Source organism: Salmo trutta, chromosome 3 (assembly GCF_901001165.1).
Source record: "Salmo trutta chromosome 3, fSalTru1.1, whole genome shotgun sequence".
In the NCBI taxonomy this organism is placed as follows: Eukaryota; Metazoa; Chordata; class Actinopteri; order Salmoniformes; family Salmonidae; genus Salmo; species Salmo trutta.
In genome coordinates, this window is record NC_042959.1 from 46,078,991 (window position 1) to 46,100,455 (window position 21,465).

The 21,465-nt window shown below is 44.3% G+C and overlaps 1 protein-coding gene across 3 annotated transcripts in view; it reads right to left on the bottom strand.

Annotated features, from left to right (window-relative positions):
* Window positions 1-21,465, bottom strand: part of LOC115176155 (zinc finger protein 236) — a 92,681-nt gene that overhangs the window by 2,875 nt on the left and 68,341 nt on the right. For all 3 annotated transcript variants that reach the window (XM_029735995.1, XM_029735987.1, XM_029736005.1), the window contains exons 22-31: window positions 21,063-21,464; window positions 18,677-18,822; window positions 18,219-18,441; window positions 13,725-13,928; window positions 12,141-12,284; window positions 10,301-10,467; window positions 9,867-9,995; window positions 9,553-9,747; window positions 6,781-6,910; window positions 5,258-5,431 (exon numbers count right to left, since the gene is read on the bottom strand). In XM_029735995.1, the coding sequence (XP_029591855.1) occupies window positions 5,258-5,431; window positions 6,781-6,910; window positions 9,553-9,747; window positions 9,867-9,995; window positions 10,301-10,467; window positions 12,141-12,284; window positions 13,725-13,928; window positions 18,219-18,441; window positions 18,677-18,822; window positions 21,063-21,464 (1,914 nt within the window). The remainder of the gene's footprint in view (window positions 1-5,257; window positions 5,432-6,780; window positions 6,911-9,552; window positions 9,748-9,866; window positions 9,996-10,300; window positions 10,468-12,140; window positions 12,285-13,724; window positions 13,929-18,218; window positions 18,442-18,676; window positions 18,823-21,062; window position 21,465) is intronic.

The window sequence follows — 21,465 nt, forward strand, 5'->3', positions numbered from 1 at the left end:
CGAACGGGAGAGTGCGTCACCGCAAGGGTCCATAATTAAGCCCATTCTATCTATTGAATGAACTCACTTCATTTTACTGTCTCTCTCTCTCAGACACTCTCAATAAAAGAGCTATTGTGAATCATCCAAACATGTCTGCAGGTGAATGTTTGTTAGAAATCGCCTTGGATTTTCTTTTCTGCAAACCTTCCCCTCGCACTCACCCCCCACACACACAAACAGTGCCTGGATACAGCCCTTAGCTGTGGTATATTGGCCATATACCACAAACCCCCAAGGTGCCTTATTGCTATTATACACCGGTAACCAACTTAATTAGAGCAGTAAAAATACATGTTTTGTCATACCCATGGTACACGGGCTGGTATACCAAGGCTGTCAGCCAATTAGCATTCAGGGCTCGAACCACCCAGTTTATAATGAGGATTAATTAATTAGAATGTCAAATGAAATGCATAATAATCCATTGAAAAAAAGCCCTATTCACATATTTACTATGGAATTAGAAGTGCTTTAAATCACAAAGTTAGTGACAGGGTTGCATATTCCAGACAGTCCTAACACCAACAACCAACACAATAATCCATTGAAAATGCCAAATTCTTTTCAAACGTTTGCCACCGTAATATGCGTTTTGTCACAAAAAGTTAGTGACAAGAACTGCATATTCCAGACAGTCCTAAAACCAACATCCCCTTGGTTTGTGTGTGGTCTCCCCGTTTCAAAGTCAACTAATAGAGCACTGACTTACAGCTCCAGTCAATCAGCTCGGTGGCTGTTGGAATATTTAGGCCTGAAGCTTCCGTATCCATCTTAGAATGAGAACGAAAAGGACAGGTTCTGTCATCACAAGTCTGGCTGCCTTTGTAACAGTATAGCTTCCGTCCCTCTCCTCGCCCCAACCTGGGCTTGAACCAGGGACCCTCTGCACACATCAACAACAAGGGAACAACTACTTCAGGTCTCAGAGCGAGTGACGTCACCTGATTGAAACGCTATTAGCGCGCACCACCGCTAACTAACTAGCCATTTCGCATCGGTTACACCTTCTCTGTCAAAAAGGCCTGCCAGGCAAGGAAATGCAGCAGAATTGAGAGATGGAGTATCAGCCTGAGTAGTGTGCTTTATCCCTATGCGCCCTGGTCAAAAGTAGTCCATAAATCAAATCACATTTTATTGGTCACATACACATATTTAGCAGATTACGGATGTTGCGAAATGCTTGTGTTCCTAGCTCCATCAGTGGAGTAGTATCTAACAATTCACAACAATACACAAACCTAAAAGTAAAAGAATGGAATTAAGAAATATATAAATATTCGGACGAGCAATGTCGGAGTGGCATTGACTAAAATACAATTGAATAGAATACAGTATATACAGTGCCCTCCTCTAATATTGGCACCCTCTTGAATATGAGCAAAACAGGCTGTGAAAAACTGTGTTTATCCTCTTGTTCTTCCATTCAAAATATTCACAAAAATCTAACCTTTAATTAAAGTAAAATTGAAAGAATAAAATAATTATTATCATAAAAGAAATCGTTTTCTCAAATATATGTGTGCCACAATTATTGGCACCCCTTCAGCCAATACTTAGAGCAACCTCCCTTTGCCAAGATAACAGCTCTGAGTCTTCTCCTGTAATGCGTAATGAGGTTGGAGAACACATGGCAAGGGATCTGAGACCATTCCTCCATACAGAATCTCTCAGAATCCATCAGATTCCGAGGTCCACGCTTGTGGACTCTCCTCTTCAACTCATCCCACCGATTTTCTATGGGGTATAGGTCAGGGGACTGGCCATGGCAAAACCTTGATTCTGTGGTCAGTGAACCATTTGTGTGTTGATTTTGAGGTGTGCTTTGGATCATTGTCCTGCTAGAAGATCCAACCACGGCTCAGTTTAAGCTTCCTAGCAGAGGCAGTCAGGTTTTGATTTATATCTGCTGGTACTTGATGGAGTCCATGATACAATGTATCCTAACAAGTCCAGGGCCTTTGGAAGCAAAACAGCCCCACAACATCAAAGATCCACCACCATACTTCACAGTGGGGATGAGGTACTTTTCTGCATGGATATCTTTCTGTCTACGCCAAACCCACCTCTGGTGTTTGTTTCCAAAAAGCACTATTTTGGTCTCATCTGACCATAGAACCCGGTCCCATTGAAAGTTCCAGTAACGTTTGGTATACTGTAGGCGCTTGAGATTGTTGTTTGATGACAGCAAAGGCTTTTTTATGGCAACCCTCTCAAACAACTTGTGGTTATGTAGGTGGCGTCTGATCGTAGTTTGAGACTTTCTGACCCCAAGACCCAACTAACGTCTGCCATTCTCCAGCCGTGATCCTTGGAGATTTTTTGGCCACTCGAACCATCCTCCTCACTGTGTGTGGGGTCAATATAGACACACGTCCTTTTCCAGGCCGATTGTTAACATCTGCAGTTGTTTTAAACTTCTTAATTATTGCCCTGATAGTGGAAATGGGCATTTTCAACTGTTGAGCTATGTTCTTATAGCCATTTCCTGATTTGTGCAGCTCAACAACCTTTTGTCGCACATCATTACTGTATTCTCGGGTCTTTCCCATAGTGATTGATAACTATGGGAACTTGGCCTGTGTGTCACATCGTATTTATACCCCAGTGAAACAGGAAGTCATGGCTTACCACTTAAGTGTTCCTAATCACTCAGGCGAACTTAAAAACATTAAAAAAATGAAAGGGAATAAACTTCAGTTAGATTTTACTCATAAGAATTTCTAGGCGTGCCAATAATTGTGGCACACATGTTGTTTCGTTGAAAAATATTTTTGTCTTTTATTTCACATTTATTTTAAAAAAATTAAAAGGTTAAATTTTTGTGAATATTTTGAATAAAAGACCAAGAGTATAACCCGCAAAGAATACATTTTTCACAGCCTGTTTTGCTCATATTTACAAAGGGTGCCAATATTAGTGGAGGGCACTGTACTGTATGAGATGAGTAAAACAGTATGTGAACATTATTAAAGTGACTAGTGTTCCATTATTAAAGTGGCCATCAATTCCATGTCTATGTATATAGGGCAGCAGCCTCTAAGGTGCAGGGTTGAGTAACCGGGTGGTAGCAGGCTAGTGATGGCTATTTAACTGTCTGATGACCTTGAGAAAGAAGCTGTTTTTCCAGTCTCTCGGTCCCAGCTTTGATGCACCTGTACGGATGATAGTGGGGTGAACAGGCCGGTGATTGTCAAGCAAATAACTGTCGGTCTCACGGTAATTGACCGTTAATTAACATCTCTTGGCTTCTACACATAGCCAACAAGCCATTTTAAAAAGTCTAATAAATCCATGTAATATAGCCTACACCTTGCCAATAAATCCATTTTTAATTTTAGACAGGTCTAAAGAAGCATGATATGTAGTCTATTTCTGGAGAAAATAATAGCATACTCTGAGTTGTCCTTATGTGGCTATGCCAAATGGCTGTGGGCTACAATAGTTCATTTAGCTTAGAATTCCGTGGCTTTATTTTATAGCATGAAGAATACAATTGAACAAAGCTGAATAAAATATACAGTACCAGTCAAGAGTTTGGACACACCTACTCATTCAAGAGTTTTTCTTTATTTTTACTATTTTCTACATTGAGAATAATAGTGAAGACGTCAAAACTATGAAATAACACATTTTTACTACAGGTGTTGCTCCTGTAGTAACCAAAAAAGTGTTAAACAAATCAAAATATATTTTATATTTTTTGATTCTTCAAAGTAGCCACCCTTTGCCTTGATGACAGCTTTGCACACTCTTGGCATTCTCTCAACCAGCTTCACCTGGAATGCATTTCCAACAGTCTTGAAGGAGTTCCCACATATATCGAGCACTTGTTGGCTGCTTTGCCTCCACTCTGCGGTCCAACTCATCCCAAACCATCTCAATTGGGTTGATGTCGGGTGATTGTGGAGGCCAGGTCATCTGACGTTGTGTTGGGTCATTGTCCTGCTTGAAAAACAAATGATAGTCCCACTAAGCGCAAACCAGATGGGATGGCGTATCGCTGCAGAATGCTGTGGTATCCACGCTGGTTAAGTGTGCCTTGAATTCTAAATAAATCAGGGTCACTAGCAAAGCACCCCCACACCATCACACTTCCTCCTCCATGCTTCACGGTGGGAACCACACATGCGGAGATCATCTGTTCACCTCTACTCTGCGTCTCACAAAAATCGCAAATTTGGAATCCACCGGTCTAATGTCCATTGCTCGTGTTTCTTGGCTTCAAAAGGTTCTACAGCTGCACCATCGAGAGCATCCTGACCGGTTGCATCACCGCCTGGTATGGCAACTGCTCGGCATCCGACCGTAAGGCGTTACAGAGGATAGTGTGTATGGCCCAGTACATCACTGGGGCCAAGCTTCCTGCCATCCAGGACCTATAAACTAGGTGGTGTCAGAGGAAGGCTCCTGTCACCCAAGTCATAGACTGTTCTTTCTGCTATTGCTCGGCAAGCGGAACCAGAGCTCCAAGTCTAGGTCCAAAAGGCTCCTTAACAGCTTCTACCCCGAATCCATAAGACTGCTGAAAAATGTATCAAATGTCCACCCGGACTATTTACATTGACACCCCACCAGCCTTTGTTTTTACACTGCTGCTACTCACTGTTTATTATCTATGCATAGTCACTTTACCCCTACCTACATGTACAAATTACCTCGACTAACCTGTAGCCCCGCATATTGACTCGGTACCGGTACCCGCTGCATATAGCCTCGTTATTGTTATTTTATTATGATATTTTTTATTTTTTTAATTATTTTATTTTATTTAGTGAATATTTTCTTAACTCTATTTCTTGAACTGTATTGTTGGTTAAGTGCTTGTAAGTAAGAATTTCACCATAAGGTCTACACCTGTTTTATTCAGCGGATGTGACCAATACAATTTGATTTGATCCTTGCTTCAGGTTCTGATCTACAGGCAGTTAGATTTGGGCATGTCATTTTAGGCGGAAATTGAGATGAAGGGTCCTATCCAGAAGAGGGTAATAGTCACCGTGGGAACAACATCCCCTTATACACTTTCTGATGAACTCAGTCACCGTGTCCGTGTATACGTCAACATTATTCTCAGAAGCTACCCAGAACATATCTCAGTCCGCAAGAATTTAGAGAAATAGGTGCCAATTTGGGCTGCGCTCCCCATCAATAATGGACTAGCCTCCTCAGAGAGAGAGCAGAAGTACTGTGCGTTTTTTGAGTGTCTGTGACTCACCATAGCCGTGCGACCTCTTCATGTGCAGCTTCATGTTGCTCTTCTGTGTGAAGCTGACGCTGCAGATTTCACACTTGTAGGGCTTCTCCCCTGTGTGTTTGACCGTGTGTACCTGTAGGGCACTCTTTTGGTTGAAGGCCTTGTCACACTGGGAACACTTAAAGGGACGCTCACCTGCACAAACACAGATAGACACCTTCTCAAGACTTTAAATGAGTACAGAAGGTTACTTGCTTGCAAATGGCGGTGCAATTCGCCGGATAAATACAAAACACACATTCTAATTCAATCTTGTGTGCGGTGAAGGCAATAAAAAGTTGTCTCACACGAAGATAAGTTTGAAATACGGAACAGAAGTACTTCGAAAAAGTGAATGCGCTTACAGTAATTGATGAGTTGCAGTATATTGCGGCAAGCATTAGCAATTTACATCCAATTTAATAACATTTTTATAAATTAAAGGCCTTGTCAGCTTACATTATCTGCTGAAAGATGTGAACCGCTGGCAAAGTGTAAATCAGATTTACCAATATAACTTGTAGCCTACTGTGCCAATCAGAATAATAGTGTTGCCAGGAGATGCCTCCCATTTAAAAAGGATATGGCCTTTAGAATAATCGTGGAACATAATGACCTGCCATAATTGGTACCATTACAGTGAAAATACACTGACTTATTTGACTGAAATTAAGGAGACCTGTTATGTCTGCAACTAAGTCCATGGCCATTATTTAAGTACCTCTGCCTCAATCTAAACCATGAAAAACTGCACTGTGAGAAAACAGCCACACAATTTGTTGAAGACGATGGAGAGTAAAACCAATTTCCAGTACGAAGAGGCCCCCCGTTAGCTTAAAGATGGGCTAAAAACAACGGTTGTGATTGTGATGCTTTTCTCTTGCTGATGTAACACTAGCAAGCTAGGCTGTCATTACATGTCGTGTGTACAAGCTCCCTTACAGTCTCTCCTGCTGGGGACGATAAGTGGTAAGACGGGACCCCCCCCCACACACACCGGTTCAGCTGCCCCAGTGGGCCCTTCAACACACACCATTACAGTAATCTCACCCTGGCCTGCCACTGACACAGCCATTGAGTGGGTGGCCATAAGAGTAGGCAGTAAGTACCAACGAGTCAAAACGTTCAAGTCGCACTTCACCTTAATACTTACCTCTACAGAACAAAAGGCCACAATTCAAAAGAAGCAAAGGCGCATCCCACTTCGTCGTGTCGGGTTGTGTTAAATTCACATTAGGAGAGAACATGATTGATGTGCTCTGAAGAAGTGAATTTGGTCATTTTGCCATTGAGGCATATACATTAAATCATTTTCCTAAGGTCTTTGAAGTGTCCCAAATGCCTGATGGAAGGTCATTCTAGTCGAGGACTCGGATGGCAACTTCATTCATATGCTACATTTTCACTTTCGCTCCTTCGAGGCTGGGCTGTACAATAGTTCTAAATGGAATACTAGTCAGAGATTTATTCGAGTGAGCGTTGTGTGCGGGCGCGTGCGGGATTACCTGTGTGTGTGCGGTTGTGTCTCTCTAGTTGGCTGGGCTTGGCGAAGGCTTTATCACAGGAGGAGCATTTGAAGAACTTGGGCCTTTGGGAGCCTAGTGAGGGTCCTCGCTGGTGGACACGCTCGTGCTCCTGTAGGAGAAAGAGGTCAGAGGTCCCGGGGACAGAAAATGTGAAACAGAGCAAATATGTTACCAAAAAAAAAATCAACAATTTGCACGAGAACTGGCCGGACAATTGCGCCAGCGTACACTTAAAACCATCGGAAACCCTAAAGTGTAATGACGAACCATCCCGCCAAAAATAAAGAAATCTAATGATGAACCATCCAGAAACCCCAAAGTCTACTGACAAACCATCAAGAAACTCCAATGTCAAATGACGAAGTATCAAGAAACTCCGAAGTCGAATGAAAAAGACTGAAGAAAACCCCGGTCTAGTCATGAACAAAGAAACAAGGCCGGTCTCGTCATAGGATAGTGTGATGAATGAAAAGGATAGCATAGTAGCCCCGATAAGTTTTTTCTTGATCTTAAAAGCTATCAGCAACTGAACGTTTCTAAAATAACTTTCTCTGCATGTCCCCAGAGTCATAGGAAAGTCTGAGCAAGCAAACCAACTACACAGACAAACGAGTGTGAGGGTGTGTGTTCGTGTGCGCGTGTAAACATGTGCCCAAACATTTGGTCTGGCGGGCCAAATGTTGTCCAGGGTGAAGTTTGGCCTGCGGGCCTCACTTTGAGCAGCCCTGGTATTGACCTTTAAATAAAAGCTACTCAACTCCTTAACATTATTGCTAAAAGTACTGGTATCTCCTACTTAACTATTGCTGAAAGTACTGGTCTCTCCCACTTAACTATTGCTGAAAGTACTGGTCTCTCCCACTTAACTATTGCTGAAAGTACTGGTCTCTCCCACTTAACTATTGCTGAAAGTACTGGTCTCTCCCACTTAACTATTGCTGAAAGTACTGGTCTCTCCCACTTAACTATTGCTGAAAGTACTGGTCTCTCCCACTTAACTATTGCTGAAAGTACTGGTCTCTCCCACTTAACTATTGCTGAAAGTACTGGTCTCTCCCACTTAACTATTGCTGAAAGTACTGGTATCTCCCACTTAACTATTGCTGAAAGTACTGGTCTCTCCCACTTAACTATTGCTGAAAGTACTGGTCTCTCCCACTTAACTATTGCTGAAAGTACTGGTATCTCCCACTTAACTATTGCTGAAAGTACTGGTATCTCCCACTTAACTATTGCTGAAAGTACTGGTATCTCCCACTTAACTATTGCTGAAAGTGTTGCCATTTGTCTCTCTCCATCGCTAAATTACATCATGAACCCAGCAACAGTTTGTAAAGTGGAGAAATAAAACAAAACATGAATTAATCATTCTCTAATCTCGGACACCCAGAACTAAAATCTGTTGCGTAATTGCATCAAATGCTTAAAAAGCTTAATGTACTAACAAAGCATCCACCCCTCTAAACGGAAACTCAAGCCAGTTTCAGGGAAGTGTATGGGCCAAATGTCCCCTCTGGGGCTACATGGGGCTGCTGATTAGCACGGAACAGGCTTTGATACGGTTCTAGCCGTGCTCCACCGACCCAAAGGAGCATTGAATTCCGTAAATGAGATGAGGAAAGCTTTTGGGAGCAGGATGAGCAAGAAATAAGGGGGGCGTCACTGAGCCAGAGAAGATATAGAAGTATCTTAACACACACGAACGCTCTCTGAATGACGCACAATCAAACACACATCTAATATGCTCTCTCTCTTGTTCATACACACGGACACAGACACACCATCAGGGGATAACACGTGTCATATCAGGTAAAGACGGACACACACGCACAGCCCACACACACGCACAGCCCACACACACGCACAGCCCACACACACGCACAGCCCACACACACGCACAGCCCACACACACGCACAGCCCACACACAGGCCACAAACACACACAGCCCACACACACACATACACAGCCCACACACACACAGCCAAAGATAGAGGAGGACGTTGAGGAGTTGCAGAACAGCATGGCTCTCAGGCTGGATGAGAGCAGCCTGTAGGGGGCTGACCTCTGCATATTGACCCACAAATTAGGTCAAGCTCCTGCCTCTCCTCAATGCTTCCCACTGTTTACATGCTGGAGTGGAGCTATTAAATGGAGAGCCTCTCTGCAGCCTTATCCTCATGAGTAGATTACGACAGCATTGTCAGAGGAGAAAAAGTGTGCACTCAGCTGTGCACTCACTTTTACCTCTCGCTCCTTCCGGGGCTTTATTACCCTGTCAGGAGGCAGAAGGCGTTTGGGACACAGAGGGAAGAGTGACAGTTGGTGTATCGTTTTTACGAGACCCCGTCAGAAACTGAAGCAGCAGAAGAAAAGGTTTCAGTCATTGTGCTCAGGTCCTCTAAGGCGATTATGTTTAAACTCCCATGAATGCTGAGAAACCCTCAGCCGTTTGACTCCTGTAACCCACTCCTAACCCCGTCCCACCGCCCAGAACACACTCAAGAGTACTCAGAGCTGGCCCCACAGGAAACGATTATCCAGAGTTTAACACTGCTCTGAGGGCAAAACAGGGCAACTACTATCAGGGAATGGAAGGAATACATACAACATAAATGTGCTGTAGTGTGTGTGTGTGTCTGCCCAGGCCTACGGTGCTTTTTTTTGCCACACACTCCGCAAACTTGACAGTGTTCCATGCTATAGTCCAGTCTCCAGTGTGTGTTGGTGACTGTGTGTCTGTCCGTGCTTACCTTTAAGTGAGTAGCTCTTTTGAAGGCCTTGCCACACACTCTGCAGACATGGCACCGGTCCTTGCCGTGGGCCTGCCTGCAGTGACGCCGCAGCGTGTTGGCACTCTGACACACCTGATTGCAGTAGAAACACTGGTTCTGCTTCTGGTTCTCTCTCTGGTCCTCCTTCCCCACCGCCTGGCCCTCCTCTGACAGCTGGTTTCAACACAACACACACATTATCCTACCCACCACCCGGTACTTCTTAGACATCGGTTAACAACACAACACACGTACAGGTACACGCGCACACACACGCACAGTGACTGACTGACCCTGTATACATTGTCAGGTTGTCCCTCAGCGGCCTGGGGGTGATGACTGATCAGTATGACCTGCTGGGTGGAGCCGACCTGTTGTCCTGAGAGATCCTGGTCACTGAGCACAGTTTGGTACTGCTGACTCTATGGAGAGAAGATACTCACTGTTACTGTGTGTGCGTGCGTGCGTGCGTGCGTAACACGTTTTACTATACTTCTGAGTACCAGAAGTCCTCGCAAGAATAGTAAACCAACCAAAATTCAGAGAAATGGTCCTCACTTGTAAAAAGTATATTTTAGACTTATGTTTAGATTTAGGGTTAGAGTTAAGGTTAGTGTTTAGGGAAAATGTGATTTTGAATGGGAATCAATTGTTTTTCAGAGTGGTTACCTGTGTATGTGTGCGAATGTGTATGTGCATGATTGTGTGTGTGTTTCAGAGTGGTTACCTGTGCGTTGAAGTTGAGCGTGAATTGAGGTTGAGCGTCCAGCATACCCTGTGTGTCTGCCAGTGTGAGAGTGACGGTGCCGTCGCTGGCCATGCTCGATGATGACATCACTAGGCTCTGGGAACCAGCCGTCTGCGATAGGGAGGTGCTAGGCGGCAGGCTGGTGACTGACAGGAGAGACAGGAAGTAGGTGAGAATTTAACTTGACAGAAATACTTGCGAGATTTTAAAAAGCCATTTTTGTGCCATGACATTGAAAATGAATTGGCAATGCATTTTCAAATGGGTAGAATGATGCACTGTGGCATGTGATAATCGCAAGGAGAGCAAGCCAGCGGAAATTGACTGGGAGTGGATTGGGCAGATGCCTGAAAACGCCACATGAACAGCAAATACGTGAAGGGAAAAAAAGCACATTTTATGAGAAGTCATCAGATAATTTACTTGTTCTCTGCGGCATCATTTAAAATTGTGATGTGACAGTGTCAAGGGAAATTAGGCCTAGCAGCTTTCCCACACTCACAACTACAAGGAATCTTGGCAACTATGTTCCACAGCGTAAAAAATGTGAAAGGCCAAGAACCTCTTAGGCCTAAACCTCAACTAAATCTTGTAATGAATGATGTGGAAATTGAGCAAGTTGAGGTGACTAAACTGCTTGGAGTAACTCTGGATTGTAAAACAGTCGTGGTCAAAACATGTTGATACAACAGTAGCTAAGATGGGGGGAAGTCTGTCCATAATCTTAACAACACTATCAACAAGGCAGGTCCTACAGGCCCTGGTTTTGTCGCACCTGGACTACTGTTCAGTCGTGTGGTCAAGTGCCACAAAGAGGGACGTTGGAAAATTACAATTGGCTCAGAACAGGGCAGCACGGCTGGCCCTTAAATGTACACAGAGAGCTAACAATGATATGCCTTTCAATCTCTCATGGCTCAAAGTGGAGGAGAGATTGACTTCATCACTACTTATTTCTGTAAGAAATGTTGACATGCTGATTGCACCGAGGTGTCTGTTTAAACTACTGGCACACAGCTAGGACACCCATGCATACCCCACAAGACATGCCACCGGAGGTCTCTTCACAATCCTCAGGTCTAGAACAGACTATGGGAGGCGCACAGTGCTACATAGAGCCATGGTTACATGGAACTCTATTCCACATCAGGTAACTGACGCAAGCAGTAGAATCAGATTTTTTTTAAACAGATAAAAATACACCTTATGGAACAGCGGGGACTGTGAAGAGATACAAACACACGGGAACAGACACGCATACGCACACACGTATATTGTTGTACGGTGGGATTATACGTTTTGATCTGTAGATATGTAGTGGTGTAATGTTATATGATGTACTGTTCCATCTTTTGTTTTATGCGTGACGTAAGTGCCTTAATGTGTTTGGACCCCCAGGAAGAATAGCTGCTGCCTTGGCATACAAATACACAATTCCACCCAAGCAAAGCTTTACTATCGTCTCATCCTTTCATAATATCCTCTCGATTAGATGACTCACCGTTGTTAAATAACAACACATATGTAAAATGACCAAACTCCTCTCAACGCCTATTCATTGTTTGTCACAGAATGTTGTCCGCTTGAGTTGAGAGGAGAGCGATGTCGACGGCTCAGAGAAGTTGACGAAACTCCACAAGTGATGAGCGTTGAGAGGTACTGCAATCAGCGTGTTAATTGACCCATCTCTCCCGCTGAACGAATCACTCAACACACTTTCCGTCACAGGCCCTTCGCTGTGCGCGCCCGGCGGGCTGCACAACGGGCGAGTAGATGCAAACATACACACACAGCAGTCAGTGCTGCTGCCAATCCTTACCAGTCATGCCCGCGTTGCTCTGAGGTAGAAGGTGGTCATTGCCAATGGTGAGGGTGGCACCTGTGGTTTGGTGGGATCCCAGCCTGATCCCGCCAATCATCTCTCCGCCACCATGGGTGCTGTGCTGCTGGAGGAGGTCTTGACCTTCAGGAAGAGAGAAAATACATTTGATCTCCAGCCCACAGTGACGTGACTAAATTATCTTCCCCGCCCCTTTTTGCTCTTTCTATGTCTGCAGTCTTCATCGCTCCGTTTTGGGTTTTGTTTACATTCATGCAAAGTTTGGTAACAGAATGACGGCACAAGAAGCACAAACCAGCATTCTGTTATCAAACTTTGCATCTGCACTGTTCGTCAAGAAAATGTGTTTTTGTACATTTTTCTGTGGAAATTGTTAAAAGTAGCACTTATGCATAGAGTTTGTATGTTTAACTTTGAAATCATTGGTTTTTGTTTGGCATAAAACCTTTTTTTTTAGACTCAGCATCACTCGGCTACCGTGAAATTGCCCCTCTGTGATGAAGCACTTTAAATGACATTTTACGACTTAAATTTAATTCCCGGGCAGAGTGGAGGGGAACTGATTCTGAGCTGGATATAGGTATCCCGGATTAAGTTTTGGGTATTGTAGGATGTTTGAGTGTGTATGCATCAGAGTGAATCAAACTTGTGCCTGTGAGTGTGTGTGTGACTGTGTGTGTGTCCAGTATGTCAATTGACACACAAACACCTAACTTACATTTTTGTGGAATGTGAGTGCCACAATGACATATTTAGGAGAATAGGAGAGGAGAATTCTATTCATACATTTTGTGTATATCACGACTAAGTATCCTTGAAGCGCTGTTGGCGCATCTGTACAGTATACCAATTATAGTCTCATGAAAAGATGTGTTACTGACCTTTTTAATCCGTACAATCACTTTGTGAACTTGGTTTGTTGAATTAAGGTGAAGAGAAAAATAGATGATTGTGCTCCTGTGAGCCAGCTTGTTTAGCTGTCACGTGTGTGTGTGTGGGCATGAGCGAGTGAGTGCCTATGGTGAGTGTCTGCTTGTGAGCATGTTTGTCTGTAGCTGCGTGTGTGTGTGTGTTTTCCCAAAGTGTGCACTGTGTACGATATGTAACTTTTTGGGCAACCCGACCAAATTCACATAAAAATGTGTTATAGATATGTCATTCTCATTGAAACCAAGCCTAAGAAGCGGTAGATCTGTTCTATGTGCGCCTCTTCTATGGTTCCCTTTCTTAAGTTTCGTTTTTGAGTCTTTTACTTTCGGTTTTGCACACTAGCTTCAAACAGCTGAAAATAAAAAAATGTGGTTATGGAAAATATATTTCTCAGCGGTTTAGATACAATGATTTGCAGCACTATACTTGCTTGTTTTGTCGCATAAACTGACATTAAGTTAACCAGGAAATGTCAGAGCAATTACTGCCTAGTGCATCTTTAAAAGCATATTGGATCGGTGCAAGCATTAGCTGGAGAGTTTCCTTCTTTGTTAAATCCATGATGGGGAGCGTGCAAGTGTACACTTTGGGAGAAGTATGGAGAATAGGGACAGATCATTTGTGTGTGTCTACCTGATATGGTGAGTGTGATCTCCTGGGGGTGGTTGCCTGCAGCAGTGTTGCCCCCAGCAGCAGCGTTGGCCTGGGCCTGGGCATGAGCTAGAGCCTGGGTGAGGCTGGAGTTGTTGATGGTCAGGGTGATCTCCTGAGCACCATGAGCCCCACTGGACACCAGGCCTGGAGCACTCATCACATGGCTCAGGTCCTGATGAGAACCTAAAGGGGGAAGGAGAGAAAACAGGGAGATACAGAAGCCATCATTAACTAATTGACTCTTCACTTCTATCATTCCTCTCTTTTTTCCCCTCCTATCCTCTCCCCTTTTCATCCCTCCTCTCCTTATCCCTCTTTTACTCCCTCCATCTATTCTCTCCTCTCCCCCCGTCCCTCCCTCCTCCCATGGCTTAGGCTGACACCCTATGCCGTCAAAGTAGGTCCAGCTGGTGTGAAAGCATGGCTGTGGAACAAACTCATTGTGACAGTTTCCTCAAGGTGGGGCCACACATCACATACCACTCATATCAACAACAGAAAGCTGTGGAGCCCAAAGGAGAGGAGAGGATATGAGTAGAAGAGACACCGTCAGCTGCATACATTAGTTAAGAAACACTTTAGTGAAACATCTATCCATTTTGAGTTTGGCTGCAAGGAAGCAAAAAGGATTCGGTGTCTCCGAGGAAAATCCAGAATTTCATGAATAATTCTGAGTAATAATGACCACGTTTACATGCACACCAATATCCTGTTATTATACTCAATACTCAAGTATTCTGTTTTTGAGTTGATGCATATAAATATCATATCCCGTTTACAATAACCCGAAAAAGCTAACATCCCGGTTATGAGAAACCCGGAAAAAGATGCCTGGGATATGCAGATCGAAGACGGGATACTGTGGCATGTAAAAATCTTATCCCGTTTAAATGTTCTTTTTGCGGTCTGCACAGGCTGAGTTCTGCTTTTCATGGCTGTTGTGTGATGTTTTCATTTGATTGTCAAACAAATCACTTCAAAAAGTAGGCTCCCTGTGCAGTTCCATCCACCATAATATATACTGCTCAAAAAAATAAAGGGAACACTAAAATAACACATCCTAGATCTGAATGAATGAAATAATCTTATTAAATACTTTTTTCTTTAAATAGTTGAATATGCTGACAAAAAAATCACAAAAATAAATCAATGGAAATCCAATTTATCAACCCATGGAGGTCTGGATTTGGAGTCACACTCAAAATTAAAGTGGAAAACCACACTACAGGCTGATCCAACTTTGATGTAATGTCCTTAAAACAAGTCAAAATGAGGCTCAGTAGTGTGTGTGGCCTCCACGTGCCTGTATGACCTCCCTACAACGCCTGGGCATGCTCCTGATGAGGTGGCGGATGGTCTCCTAAGGGATCTCCTCCCAGACCTGGACTAAAGCATCCGCCAACTCCTGGACTGTCTGTGGTGCAACGTGGCGTTGGTGGATGGAGCGAGACATGATGTCCCAGATGTGCTCAATTGGATTCAGGTCTGGGGAACGGGCGGGCCAGTCCATTGCATCAATGCCTTCCTCTTGCAGGAACTGCTGACAAACTCCAGCCACATGAGGTCTAGCATTGTCTTGCATTAGGAGGAACCCAGGGCCAACCGCACCAGCATATGGTCTCACAAGGGGTCTGAGGATCTCATCTCGGTACCTAATGGCAGTCAGGCTACCTCTGGCGAGCACATGGAGGGCTGTGTGGCCCCCCAAAGAAATGCCACCCCACACCATGACTGACCCACCGCCAAACCGGTCATGCTGGCGGATGTTGCAGGCAGCAGAACGTTCTCCACGGCGTCTCCAGACTCTGTCACGTCTGTCACATGTGCTCAGTGTGAACCTGCTTTCATCTGTGAAGAGCACAGGGCGCCAGTGGCGAATTTGCCAATCTTGGTGTTCTCTGGCAAATGCCAAACGTCCTGCACGGTGTTGGGCTGTAAGCACAACCCCCACCTGTGGACGTCGGGCCCTCATACCACCCTCATGGAGTCTGTTTCTGACCGTTTGAGCAGACACATGCACATTTGTGGCCTGCTAGAGGTCATTTTGCAGGGCTCTGGCAGTGCTCCTCCTGCTCCTCCTTGCACAAAGGCGGAGGTAGCGGTCCTGCTGCTGGGTTGTTGCCCTCCTACGGCCTCCTCCACGTCTCCTGATGTACTGGCCTGTCTCCTGGTAGCGCCTCCATGCTCTGGACACTACGCTGACAGACACAGAAAACCTTCTTGCCACAGCTCGCATTGATGTGCCATCCTGGATGAGCTGCACTACCTGAGCCACTTGTGTGGGTTGTAGACTCCGTCTCATGCTACCACTAGAGTGAAAGCACCGCCAGCATTCAAAGGTGACCAAAACATCAGCCAGGAAGCATAGGAACTGAGAAGTGGTCTGTGGTCACCACCTGCAGAACCACTCCTTTATTGGGGGTGTCTTGCTAATTGCCTACAATTTCCACCTGTTGTCTATTCCATTTGCACAACAGCATGTGACATTTATTGTCAATCAGTGTTGCTTCCTAAGTGGACAGTTTGATTTCACAGAAGTGTGATTGACTTGGAGTTACATTGTGTTGTTTAAGTGTTCCCTTTATTTTTTTGAGCAGTGTATATATATATATATATATATATTTATTTTTTATTCTGCTTATAATTTCCGACATTTGGTAGGCCATATTATAATTTCCGACATTTGGTAAGCCATATTATAATTCCCGACATTTGGTAAGCCATATTATAATTCCCGATATTTGGTAGACCATATTATAATTCCCGACATTTGGTAGTCCATATTATAATTCCCGACATTTGGTAGGCCATATTATAATTCCCGACATTTGGTAAGCCATATTATAATTCCCGACATTTGGTAAGCCATATTATAATTCCCGATATTTGGTAGACCATATTATAATTCCCGACATTTGGTAGTCCATATTATAATTCCCGACATTTGGTAGGCCATATTATAATTCCCGACATTTGGTAAGCCATATTATAATTCCCGATATTTGGTAAGCCATATTATAATTCCCGACATTTGGTAGGCCATATTATAATTCCCGACATTTGGTAAGCCATATTATAATTCCCGATATTTGGTAAGCCATATTATAATTCCCGACATTTGGTAGTCCATTTGTCAACTAAAGTTTGATACATGCAGCTTCTCTTCTGTCATAACTTGGTGCCCCAGAAGACGAAATAAAGTAGTTCTCACCAGAATAATGTCTTACATCGATAGAATGAATACAGTAGTAATCTAGTAAACACCTGTAAAGTTGTCGGTTTCGTTTAGGGACCGGGCAGAAAGTGCAATAACTCCAAAACAGTCCTGTGCAAAATGTCCAAATGTTATCAGTTTGACCGGTTTTAAGGAAATTAAAAGCTGAGAAAATTACGAAACACATTTATGAAAAGACTTCTGTTTGTCCTGCTTGCATAACAGTATCAGTATAACACATTACACACGCAGTCACATTTTCTCAAGAGATGCTGAAAGAAAGAATTCAAATTTCTCCACTCCTGTTCGAGACAAAATGTACATTTGTTGTATAATTTCACTGCCAGAAATGCAACATTCTGCAGCATTTAAAATTATATTACCCTACATGTGAAAGGTTAGAAGCCAAAGTCAGTGTCAATGTTTCAGTTACTATTTGACTTAACCCATATGACCTTAAAATGAGGAACATTCTGTTTATTCATGGTTACAGGGATAAGACCTTAAGCGGGATATGAACTACTATCTGGAATACTGTGCGCATGTAAACGTGGTCAATGTTAGTATAGGAATGCATATGAGAGGTATGGGGGAGAAGATGGGAGTACCATGCACCTGTGTTGTCACAGAAAATGTATGCATCCGCTGAAGGAACAGGTAAATTGAGGAGGGAAAAAATGTGTAAATCGAAAAGGCACCACAGTTGTTGCTTTGTACAGAAAATGCTCCATCTTGAAAAACGTGAATGCTGACATGCACAATGCTTTGGGATTGTAATGGACTAATAAACATAACCAACTGACATTTACTCTTGAGGTGCTGACTTGTTGCACCCTCGACAACCGCTGTGATTATTATTATTTGACCCTGCTGGTCATCTATGAACATTTGAACATCTTGGCCATGTTCTGTTATAATCTCCACCTGGCACAGCCAGAAGAGGACTGGCCACACCTCATAGCCTGGTTCCTCTCTAGGTTTCTTCCTAGGTTTTGGCCTTTCTAGGGAGTTTTTCCTAGCCCCCGTGCTTCTACACCTGCATTGCTTGCTGTTTGGGGTTTTAGGCTGGGTTTTTCTGTATAGCACTTTGAGATATCAGCTGATGTAAGAAGGGCTATATAAATACATTTGATTTGAATTTGATTTGATAACACAAGTGAACTTTCCGAGGGAACTACCCCTTCAATTCTCCTGAGTGATCATGTTAGTATAGGAACAGAAATACGAAATTCTGGGGTGAAGACGGGACCACCATGCACCTGTGATGTCGTGCTCGCCAAGGCTGCCCATGGTGATGTGGCCGGGGCCGATAGCGGGGGGCTGCAGGGCCAGGCTGGTGAGCGGGTGCAGGACCACATTGGAGCCGGACGCCGAGGGGTCTCCCGTGGCCATGAGGTGGGCACCAGGGTGGCTGGTCAGGCCTCCATCTCCTGTCAGGGCGTGGGAGAGGAGACCTCCCTGCTGGAGGATGGCTGGGTCAATCTGGAGGGGATGGGAGAATACCAATGAGTCAACACAAGAGAGGGGTGGGGGTATATAGAGAGAGAGAGAGAGACGAAGAGAGAGATGAAAAGAGAGCGAGAGGGGAGCAGAGGAGTTAGGACAGATGATGAAAAAGAGGGAACAAAGGGAGAAGGAGAGGTGGAGCAAAGGAGAGAGGAAAGAGAGAGGGTGAGAAGCAGGTGACACTGGCAGTGACACACACACCCCTCATTACCTGCAGTGTGATGTTGTTGATGTTGCTGGAGTCGATGCCAGAGATCTGGACGTTGGGACACACTAGGTTGGCAGAGGTAAGCTGAAGGTGGATGCCCTCCAGAGTAGCCAGACCCTCCGACAGAGACACTGTCAGGTCACCACCCGCTACAATACAATAACAAAACCACACCATTAGATCAGAAGACCTTTATTGCCCCAAGCTTGGATAATTCGATTTGCATTTTAAGTTTCACAACATCAGTAAGGCACAAAATGTCATCAAGTTTATACACAACACATCAACGGGCTGTTATAAAAAGCAGACTCCCATTCTGTGATATTTATAGACATTTCCTATCATTTAAATGAATGACAAACACCCATCTATTCTGGAAGAATGGCACTTAGAAATGCATGATGAGCCCAATTCAACTGTCTAGACTCTAAACCCACCATAAACCAAAATATAAGGTGTGGGACTTTGAGAAATAACTTCAATTATGTAATTTAATGCAGATTCACGTAATAAAAAACGAATGGTAATAATTCCGATTTTTCTGTGTTTGCTCAATGTGCCTTCTGTCTGCTCGAACAGATAAGAGTGGCGGCTCAAAGCAACTTATCATCCAATGGGGCATCTTCGAACTACATGCGGAGAGAGAGAGAGAGAGAGGCTGCCAGTAGCACCCCGAGTTGTGTGCCAGCAATGAGCACGGTGTGTGGAAGCCATTTCTAAGTCATTTCAAATCCCTACTAGATTCTCGAACAGCGCTGTGAGGGGAATTCATTTCATGGCTGCTTTTTTGGATGGCTTCCCCCTCGCCGCCAGTTTGAACAAACGACAGATTAGAGGTGAAGTGAGCCAGAGTTCAGTCAAAACATTTCAACTCTTAAGTGTTGATGCTTTTCAGACTCCACAACTGTTGTTTCAGACTCCTTATTCCGTCCTAGTCTGTAGAGCTAACTAACATATACGTCATACTGTAGCTGAAGCCTAGAATGTCTTAATAAATTGGACTGAACAAATATTTATTTTCCATGAGATGGAAACTTGTCTTTGACATGAGGCTCACACGAGGAAAACTACAGGAAAAGTGCTTTTCAATATTTGCAGAACATTGGTCTTGCTTTTGAACCAGGCGTGAAAGACGTTGCCTGGCTACCCAGACTCCTTGCTCCAGCCAAATACTACACCACGCCAATGGACGTTAGTTTCTTCTCCACAATGAGTCTGGATCGGAGTGCCTCCTCGACCCCTCACCGAATTCAAACACATTCGGGGCCGTCTTATTGGTCCAGAAACCAATGGGTTGGGCCAGAGCCAGAACACAAGTTGGTAAAGCGTCAAGTTTGGAAAATTGTCATTGGCGTTGATACTCTGATTGGTTAAAGATGATCCAATCGCTGATGACTTTGTTTTGTACAACACCCCTTATTCCACTGCTCTGTCTTTGCCATCATTGAAATTGTTTGTGGTGGTCTCAGACTAAAGTATGTAGTGAACGACAGAGCAGTGGAATAATTTAGTGAGAGTCATCAGGCTATGAAAGACAAGCATGTCCTCCTAAAGTATGAATACTTTTGCCATTTTACTGGACTAAACTATTTGACCTCACTCTCAATTCACTGAAATCCCCGAATATGACAACAGTGACAATTCTGCCTGGAAATGAGACAGAGCAGGCAAAAAACAGTTGAAATGACACTGTTGCAACCAGAAACTGGTTGAAATTACGACAGTATGACGTCATTTCCATGTAATGTCCCACAACGTCCAGCTCTATTTTCTCGCAATATCCAGCTCTCATCCTCCCTCTCCCAGTGTATCTGTGCATCTACAGCCAAACACACCTAGTGCAGAATAGGCAGGTTGTGGTGTGCAGTGATGAAGCACCCCTTAGCACTAAGCATGCATGGCCTCAGGCCTAGTGATATGACACTAGCCCAGTAGCTGTAAACACCAGTCATCAGCTCTTCCTGGCTGGCTACTGAGAACAGACTGTACTTGGACTCAGGTTTCAAACCTCTCCTCTCAGTCTCAAACTATGGTTTGAATGTAGACTAGGCTAGGGCTGACTGTTCAGGTGAAATATGGTTGCTGTGCTGAGCAGCACTTGGGTGCATGCTTCATGTTAATAGTGGAAGTGGTGAGCTAGGCTTGCATAGGGTAATAAGTATTGGCAATAAGAATGAAATAATGATGTGTTTGTGGCAGTGAACGGTTGCGCGAATGTGTGTGTGTCCCAGGGTTGGGGTGAATTCCACCTAAACTCAAGTCAGGAATTGAATTGGATTTATACATTTTATGGAGAGGAACTCATGTGCAATTCAATATATTAATTGAATTGGAATTGACCCCCAACCCTGATGTGAGTGAGTGAAGGAGTGACTGAGCGGGCCCTTACCGGACATGGAGGTAGGCAGGATAGCCTGGCCCACCAGACCTTGCTGCAGCAGGTTCTGGTCAAACTGGCCTGCGAGGACCTGGTTGGCTGGGAGGTAAATGTTATGGTCTGTGGTAGTAGCCTGGAGCAGGCCCACAGGGTGCAGGGTCTCTGGGTCAGCCGGGTGCTGCTGCTGGTTCTGGTTACTTCTGGATGATGCCGCTCGCTTGGCCTTCCGACCCTCTGAGCTGGGCCGGTAGTGACACTGGATGTGGGTCTTGCGGTGGCCTGAGGTGCGGAAGCGGAGCTCGCAGAAGGGGCATTTGAAGGGCTTGGAGCCCGTGTGGAGACGCATGTGGACTTTCAGACTCCCTTTGGTGGAAAAGGATGTGTTGCACATGTGACAGTTGAACAGCTTCTGACC